This window comes from Hordeum vulgare, chromosome 1H (genome assembly GCF_904849725.1).
Source record: "Hordeum vulgare subsp. vulgare chromosome 1H, MorexV3_pseudomolecules_assembly, whole genome shotgun sequence".
Lineage (NCBI taxonomy): Eukaryota > Viridiplantae > Streptophyta > Magnoliopsida > Poales > Poaceae > Hordeum > Hordeum vulgare.
The window spans coordinates 92,632,320-92,641,448 of NC_058518.1; the positions used below are offsets into that span (position 1 = coordinate 92,632,320).

The 9,129-nt window shown below is 43.4% G+C and overlaps 1 protein-coding gene across 5 annotated transcripts; it reads right to left on the reverse strand.

The window, feature by feature from the left end:
* Positions 1-2,398: 2,398 nt before the first annotated feature.
* On the reverse strand, positions 2,399-7,699 carry LOC123425946 (probable ethylene response sensor 2). 5 transcript variants are annotated; one of them, XM_045109742.1, is made up of 7 exons: positions 7,100-7,699; positions 5,580-6,369; positions 5,396-5,486; positions 4,155-4,523; positions 3,774-4,040; positions 3,078-3,205; positions 2,399-2,981 (listed from the first exon to the last, which is right to left on the reverse strand). In XM_045109742.1, exons 2-7 carry the CDS (start codon positions 6,299-6,301, stop codon positions 2,735-2,737), a joined length of 1,824 nt encoding a protein of 607 aa, XP_044965677.1. In that variant the 5' UTR covers positions 6,302-6,369; positions 7,100-7,699; the 3' UTR covers positions 2,399-2,734. The 5 variants fall into 5 exon arrangements, with proteins under 5 accessions (XP_044965677.1, XP_044965664.1, XP_044965655.1 ...); XM_045109729.1 differs by adding an exon at positions 6,793-6,921 and having other exon boundaries at positions 5,396-6,369; XM_045109720.1 differs by having other exon boundaries at positions 5,396-6,369.
* Between the last annotated feature and the right edge of the window lie 1,430 nt (positions 7,700-9,129).

Below are 9,129 nucleotides of genomic sequence, written 5' to 3' on the forward strand. Positions count from 1 at the left end.
ATAGCCTTCACTTCCATCGCCTTGCACTCCACAATCTCGCAGTAAAGCAAGCGAGCTATCACAGTGGAAGTAAGGTTGGGATGATCTTGAGGGATGCATGGAATAACACAATTATGACTAACTAAGTCACTTATGACCCAGCTTGTGTCGTACTTAGGGAGATATCCATGCACCCTTGCGGGACAAGCCTGATTTCTACAAACCATTGTCAACTTATCCGGACAAGAAACTTGAGCTACAAATACCCTTTGAGTGGACATTGCTCAATTAAGGATGGCATCCTTCAGAGCTTGTTTGTTCGGGTAGAGGGCACCTGTCGCAATGTTGTTCTGGTGATACTGCCAGGCAGAATCATGACCGTCGTTCACCAACATTGCAGATGAGAAGTCCTGACTCCATGATGCAGGAATAGGCACTTCATGTGCGTGCTCTTCTCCATCTGATTCGGCGGATTCATCGGAAATATCACCCGCTATATCTTCTTCATGCATCTCGTTTTTCATGTGCCCATCTATCTCGTCGGCATCCGCCTCACCGCTGAGATAATCATCTGCATCTCCCCCTTCGGCCTGACTACTCTGGCCTGCTTCGTAAAAATCATCCCCAACATGGGACGCATGAATTGACTGTGAATCATGCATCCCTACACTGCTCTCACCATATTCAGAGCTACGTTCCACTTCAGGTTCAGTAACCGGCTTTAGCACGGGGAGAAGTAAGGCCATAGGATGACATCCCCTACGCTCGCAAGATTGTAACAAGCGCACCCACTGGTCTTCCCGCTCTATATGCTTCAAATACCAGAAAATATTACCAGTGGACCGGGTCCATAATGCATGAACACCGACGGTGTGTGTTTCAGTATTGAACCCTAAACATCGCGCAAGCCATTCTGTCAACTGACTAACAGACCATGTTTTAGGGGAGGACACCTGCACCTCTGTGTACTGAAATTCACTAAGATCAGCTCCCATCTCATTTGTTTGAACGGTATCACGATCATAGTGCAAACATAACGTCACTAAATCAGACATCTCTGCTGACCTAACATATTATTCAACAAGGAAAAAAATTAGAAGAACGACAAACCAAAATATATTTTCAAATCTATCGGAGAACCTAAAAATATTTAAACTACTTCATTTACTAAACTAAATTTATACTAATCTACCGGAGCACCTAAAACTAGTTAAACAACTAAATTTATACTAATCTACCAGAGCACCTAAAACTAGTTAAACAACTAAATTTATACTAATCTACCGGAGCACCTACAACCAGTTAAACAACTAAATTTATACTAATCTACCGAAGCACCTAAAACTATTTAAACAACAAAAATATTTTACCCTTGAAGCGTGCGCAGAAACGACGAACGACTCTTGACGAACACCGAGATTAATCCCACACCACCACCTCCAACTCCACCAAAACAACCAACTTCACCCACACCACCACCACCACCACCACCACCACTACAACCTCCACCTCAACCTCCACCACCACCACGAAAAATAGCTTCAAAACAAGCACCACAAACTACCCCATCGCGAGTGAGACGGATAGTTCGGATGCCCTCCTCCTTACACAACAAATGTACGGTTCAAAACGTGGAAATGGAAGATTTTTCGTGTGGGGGGAGAAGGTAGGAGGAGAAAGAGAGAAAGGAGATAAGGTAGAATGGGAGAAGGGAGAAGGAAGAAAGAGGAAGGAGGAAGAAAGGAGGAAGGAGGAAGAGAGGGGGAAGGGCTGCCTCGGCTGGCTAGTGGCCACTAGTCGGCCTCCCCCAGGCCGATAGCCTTATCGGCTACGCCAGGGCCGACAGGCAGAGCCGACTGGACTATCGACGTGGCCTGGCCACTAGTCGGCCGCCACGTGGCCGAGAGCCACTAATCGGCCGGGCCTAGGCCGACTGGCCTCCTGTCGGCCACGCCGACGCCGACAGCCTCCTGTCGGTCACGCCAGGGCCGAGGCAGGCCTGCTTTTAAAAATATTCAAATCGGTGCATTATTTTTCAAAAAGAATAAAAAAATACAATATTAAAAAAAAATTAGCTATCATTTGTGCATTTTTTCAATTTGGGCTATCGGTTTTTGAATTTGGTACAAAATCTGACGTACTTTTGAAAAAAAATCTAGTTTAACCCGCGTTGTATCTCTATCTCTCATCCCCTGTACTTCTCTCCCTCACAGTTGTGATTCTCTCCAACCGAAACCTTGTACCTCAAGCAATGATAATACATATAAACCGCAGCCCCACGTGTATGGGGGTAGAGACGCTTCATCATGTTTTGACACTCCGCACGACCGACCCCAAGTATCCCAGTTCTATTAACCGCGAAAAACACAACCGGCACCAAACTGCAATCATCTGTGTAAACACGCCAATACACCATTCATCCGATCAATGCTTTCATGTTCATGTTCATGAATTGCACCTGCAGCTCACTGACTCTTCACATGATCTCGCCACAGTGCCTAATGTATGTAGTATCAGTTTTTGCCTTCCTAACAATACCCTCATGTACAGCACAACACTGCTCTCCTCGTCACCCGCCGCCAATAAGGGCAAGTCACTATCTCAGGCTTTACACAATCACCCCCACAACTCAACTCAGTAGGAAAACGATCCCTGCACCAGCCAAACACCTACTCTTCCAATGGAGCGTACTGATTTCAAAATCGGGCTTGCGACCCGCCTCCCGTCAGTCGAGCTTGTCTTCGTCGTCTGCCTCTCACACGATCGACTGGTAGCGGGCCCTAGGGCCCCGCGAGTCGCCATCCCTTGTGAGTATACTGAGAGCATCAGCGCCAGGGCCTCCAGCTCCTTTGCTTGGTTGCAGAGGCGCCATCATTCTTCGGGGATTTGCATTTGCGTTTGGTTTCTTGGGCGTGCTGAGTTTCACAAAGAACGTGGCGGTGCACCCCTTGGCGACCCCTTCACTTTCGAGCCAGATGTCCCCTTGCATCAGGTCGACAAATCTGATGGAGACAAAGAGTGTAGACATCGGTCAGCGCAGAGGTCAAAGAGTTTCATGGGGAAAAGGAATGTGCAGAAATATTCTCTTTTTGATATACCTTCTGGAAAGGGCCAGACCCAACCCATTGCCGTTGTGTATTTTCGTTGTTGCATTCTCACCATGTGCGAATTTCCTGAAGGTGTGAGCCATATCCTCTGGTCTAATTCCACAGCCGGTGTCTTTTACCTACAGGAGAACATGGCATCAGGTCTTGTGCTAACATCAAAGTTATTAACCCTATGCTTGTCCAGTGTTTTTGCTCCTTAACTGGTTTGTACAGTTTCTATGGGTAGCCACGAATGATCTAAAGTCATTTTCCCCAAAAGAAAATTTCTAGTTTTACACAAATATGATATTTATGGTATGTTTACATTAACAATTTTCCTCGGAAGAATGTGAAGAATTATCAATCACTGTTGAAAATCCAAATATTTCTTTTTTGCTCCATGTTATCCTATCACCTTGAAGACCTCAAACGAGGTCTCTTTGGAATGCTGATGTCTACATTTGCGAACATAGCTAATCAATGACTTGTATACCACTGCCTTAACTTGGCGAGCATTGGCAAGCAACATTGGAAAGTTGTGGTATTATGTATTACTCCCTCTGTTCATTAATATAAGACGTTTTAGAGACTTGTATGGTCAGTCTAAAACGTGATATATTGATGAACAGAGGGAGTATGCGTTTGTGACGACTTTTGGCATATTGAGGAATTAAGAGAAAAAGAGAGAGTGGATGTTCATAGGCAAACCTGAACAACCAAGTAGAAAGACCCATCAGAGGGAACTGGATGTAAGTTAGAAGCATACGGGTCTCTCAATGAATCTGGCCTGGCTATGGAAGCTGCAATTGAAACATGACCCTCCTTTGTGAACTTAATTGAGTTGCCAGCAACATTTAGCATTATCTGCATCAGTAGCTTGCGATCGCCAATTGCACAGGCAGGCAACTCTGGAGCCAAGGAAACCATTACCGAGAGCCTTTTGCATGCAGCCACTGGCTTAATCAAATTAACCACCTACAAGATGAACTAGTGAGTTGACCTCAAATCCAACAGTATATTTTCCCATCCTTCCTTTTAGGCAACTTAATAGCAAAGTCAAACTATTAAAACTGCTGTCAGGGCACTTACGTCTGTAAAGGTAGCATGCAGGTCGAAAGGTGCAATGTCCAGCTCAAGACTCCCATTCCCAAGCTTGGAAATATCCAAAACATCATTGGTCAGAGTTGCTAGAAAATCACTACTCTTTAGTATAGTCTCAATCATTAGGCGTTGTTCAGCCGTAAGAGTTGTTTCCAGAAGGAGGGAGGATAAAGAAACAATTGCTTTCATAGGAGTACGCATTTCATGGTTCATCACTGCAAGAAAATCATTACGAGCACATATAGCCATTTCTGCCTCCCGACGTGCTGCATCAAGGGCAATATTTTGCTCCATTAGTAGATCACGGGCCCTCATGGACTCTTCCAAAATGGCAGCATGAGACAGTGCAACTGCCACCTAAAATAAGACAATTGAGCAAATGTGGTCATGTTTTTTTACAATATCTGCAGGCATGAAGTGTAGTGCAGTCTACTTCATACAGAAATAATTAAATGAAAAAATATCCATATAAGAGCAGCATTATAGGCTAAATGCTAACAGAAAATGCTAAATGTTAAGCATTGGTAATAACTAATAAGTTTATAACAGTTGAGCCCAAGTAAACCGACAAAATGCTGATAACAGCTCAAGGACACACCACACAGTCACAAACACAATGAAATCAGAAAAAAAAATAGTGCCAGGAAGAAACTAATAGCTAAACTTGGACGAAGGCATATAGGACGTGTAGCATGATACGCGTTCAGGAGCAACACTTAGCTGGTTAACCTGAAACATTTCTCTAACAAGGAAACAAAAGTATCAATGATGACGACATGCATACTTCCAATAATTAAATCAAGGATGCATACAAGTGCTGAATGGCTTTTACAGAGCTTGTCAGGATATAAACCAATTACTCATAAGCAATATCATATTAGGGAAAAGGAAGTTAGATAGGGCGATAAGGGAAACTAAAAAAAACATGAACTTCAAGAAAAATAGTTTCACACTTCAAACCATAATAAAATAATTTACCAGGTTAACTCAATTGGAACTACAGTTAACCAATTCTCTTCGAAACTCTTATTCACACACAAAGCATACAAATTTATCCATTGACTAATAAGAAAACTTGCACGGAGCAGGCCAAAGAAATATACAAAAGCAGCCCTATAGGATTCGAAAGCTGATAATATCAGATGCCAGACAAAGGTTACCAGACAACCACACCAGTGATTACAGATTACATATATAGAAGAATGAACAGAAATGAAATCAACAACTACCTGATCAGCAACAACTTCAACAAGCTCCAGTTCATGGGTACGCCATTTTCTAGCACTGTCTGGAGGCAGCATCAAAACCATTACTGCGAAGCTTTTTGCAGATATATCAGGCCAATCATTTATTTCGAAATTCGTAAGGTGCAGCAGTGGAACTCGGACAGCTACGACCTCTGGTGGCGCATACCTGCTTGTGTCTGCCTTTATTGAAGCCAAGGGGGAAGTATGTGGAATGCTTTCGGCACGATTACTATTAAAAATCTTTGAAACAACCGGAAGATTGATAGGAACAACTAAGCCAATAGGAGCACTGTTATGGATTGTATGGGACAGGTGAAGGGCTGTTCCAGAGCGGGATGGCATCCACAGGGCACATTCCGCTAAACCAAGAGTCCTTCCCAACTCAACAAGCGTAGTTCTCAAAATAGTGTGCCTGTCAAGTGTGCTCCTTATCTCATGTGTGAGCATGTGTACATGTCTGCCTGTCTCCTCCTGTGTTCTTATAATCCCCATCTCTTTGTCAAGCTCCTCAGCCTTATCCTTCAGATACCTCTCTCGCAACTTCACACTCAACAAATCAGGAATTATGTGCACAAGCATCAATGCCGTTATGCATGAAACCACTGCTGTCGCGGCTTTCGCCACTGTCATTACCACCGCTATAGTCTTGCTATAAGTGGCGAAAGTCCACAAGTTTATCAGGTGCGTTGCCCCACAAAGAACAATGAAGGCGCCGAACTGTATGAGCACCCATCGGTAAGGGAAGAATGAGGACTTCTTGACAAAGTATATGAGCTCCAAAGGGATCGAGAAGTACGCAAGTGCGATAAAAAAGTCAGATATGTACTGATACTTCACAAGGAGATCATCGGCCTGCCAAAGTGGTTCAATGCAATCACATGCGTCCATCTGCTAACAGCAAAAAGTGTTACCAGAGAGCTGCACTTTTCTTGAGAGAAGCACCGCCACGATCACACCTGTCAAAACATAACATCAAACTCTTATTTGACTTGATCTGGAAAACAACTCCACAAAAACCAGGAAAGAGAGCAACGTCCATACGGCAGCTATAATATGTTAATAGCATGGATTGGTGGTCCAAACCATGCATCCATCAGCCAAATTGGCATATGACAGGCTCTAGTTGGGCTAAGCTATGAAAAATACAGTCAAGATCAAGAGGACATGCAAAAAACATAATGCATCTGTAAGATTAGCAAACGCAGTGCTACGCGCTACACGAATAAACTCTAGCTGGTGCTAGAAATAGTCGGGGATCGTGATTTAAAATCCGTCTTCTCCCACCAAGCAGAAGAAAATTAAGAAGTAAGGATCAAGTTCATTACTAACATGAAACATCAACTAATGCTACCAAACGAATAACACTAACTTACACCTACCAACAAAGACACTAGTGAAAAAGATTGCCCTTCCCTGTAGAGTTAAAAGCCACAAGCTCCACGGCGCCGTGAAACTAAACACCACACTTTGACCCTGAATCCAACTCCGAACCATCATCCATGGGACACCTAAATCAAGGTCAAATTACTTGTGAACCTAAACTGAGGCCTGTGAAGCTGAGAAATTATATTGACAGTCCGTGGCACACAACCCTACCATGGTTACTATCAGACTGTCTGAGATTTTATTTGCGATTCACGAAATAGCTTGACTGCTTGAGGCTGAGAAATTACTTGAGCAAGATACCTCAGCTTAAGCTTGTCTTTTTTCTTTGCCTGCTCTCCTCTGCCGCCGCACGCCTTGTCTTAACCAGACCAAGACGACGCGGCAAGCTCGAGCGCGGCAGGTAAGAGGAAGGACCCCACCGCAACAGCACCAGGAAATGCAAGAAACCGGAGGCAGCTCTTCCAGCTACTCCCCCAGCCGCACAAGGAACTCCAGGGACAGGAATACCCCGCCGATCTCAGCACGGCGGCGCGCCGGAACCAAGAACCGCACCAACAACCGCCGGTGGAAAACGACGAGGTCCCCTCGCTCTAAATCGAAGCAGGAGCTGCTCGCGTGTTGACCTGAGCCAACGAAGGAGAGACGGGCGGCGACTCGATCTGCCGCTCGGCGCTCCCGTGCCGCAGCTGCCCGCGATTGTCGGGATGGATGAATTCTTGGGAATGGGGGGAGAGATGGGGGGCTAGAGGGGATGTCTCGGAGGGAGCTGCAAGTGACTAGAGAAAAAGCGTCCTTTTGGTTTCTGTTGGATGTGAAAGCGAGGACGCGACACCCCGCCGTCAATGGCAGCAACTTGGAACTTGGCTACACTTTGCAGGTAAACAAATTGGAGCACTGATCGAGCCTTTGCTCTCGACTTCTTTGTTTGGTATATCTACGATTTGTGCAAAGATTTTGTGCGTTATTTAAAGCATACATATACTACGATGTTATGCAAGATTATCACGAAATTTATGCATAAATTCTGTTTCAAGTTGCACATTTGTCCAAGGGAGTTTGTCTTTCTTTGTTTAGCATAGAGAAAATTGGCGAAAGACTTTTATGCCGTTCTGATACATATTTTAGCAGCCAAGTTGCACATAATGCTCTAAGCAAAAATATACTATAACAACTAATTTAAGATCAGTGTCTCTGAAGTCGCCAACACTAACAATTTCATATGTGTTTGTTCCTATAATTCTTTTCTAAATCCAGTAATACTGGAATCCAACCGTGCATCCGAATTCTGAAGAAGGAAGACCAGCACTAGTCTGCATGCCACTATTTAACCTATAAAACATTTTTTTTATACATGAGCGATCTTTTGTTTAAGGGAAGAAAATCCTTGGTGAAAGCGACGGGGGAGGCTGGATGCATTGCACCTGCTGGGCTGGATGCATGGACATGTGAGGCAGACGTTCGGAATCAGACTTGGCCACAGAGAGAGATGCTCTGCTGAAGGATGTACGGCATATGCTGATGTGTGATGGGTTGCACCTGCTCACCATGCATCCTTTTTGTGTTTGTGGAGAAATACTTGCAAGAATGGTACTGCCTCCGTTCCTAAATATAAGTGCTTTTAAGAATTTCATTAAATGACTACATACGATAGTAAAATGAATGAATGTACATTTTAAAATATATCTACATACGTAGATATGTACTTTTACTACACCAGTTTTATCTTTAACATTAATTGTTCCAACGACACCGACTTAATTCTTTTTTCTGTGTGTGGGTGGGTGTGTGGGTGGGGTGTGGGGTCGGCTATTTGGCGCGCGGGTCGCCCACAAGTGAGGAAAACCCTATTTGACGCTCTTTGTGTCAAATATTCGTCCCATGTGCGTCCGATCGACAGTTGGCCGCAACAAGCGGCGCGCGCATCCTTTGCCGCTGCTTGCTTGTATGGACCGGTCCATTTGCATTTATTTTTCATTTTTTTTCTTTCATTTTCATCGTTCTTTCGTTTTTCTTCTTCTTTCCTTTCACCTTTTTGTGAATTTTCTTATTTCAAATTCCAAACAAGTTTTTCATCGAATTCAGAAATTTTTCATCAATGTATTTTTTTTTATAAATTCAAAAAAATGTTTACTAAATTTATTTCTTTGTTTGTTGGATTTAAAAATTGTTCATTGAACTAAAAACATGTTCAATAAATTCTAAAATTTTCCTTGTTTTCAATAAATTCTCATCAAATTCAAAAATTGTTCATCCATTTTTCAAAAAGGAAAACTTAAATACAAAATTTTCTCATAAATTTCAAAAAATGTTTATCAAATTCAAAATTTGTT

Excerpts from the sequence above, each read along its gene's own strand:
- LOC123425946 (XM_045109720.1), bottom strand. The coding sequence starts at position 6,301 with ATGGACGCATGTGATTGCATTGAACCACTTTGGCAGGCCGATGATCTC. Across the intron at positions 4,524-5,395 it reads TTGAAGTTGTTGCTGATCAG|GTGGCAGTTGCACTGTCTCA; the intron begins GTAGTTGTTGAT and ends GTCTTATTTTAG. Across the intron at positions 3,206-3,773 it reads CTTTCTACTTGGTTGTTCAG|GTAAAAGACACCGGCTGTGG; the intron begins GTTTGCCTATGA and ends GTTCTCCTGTAG.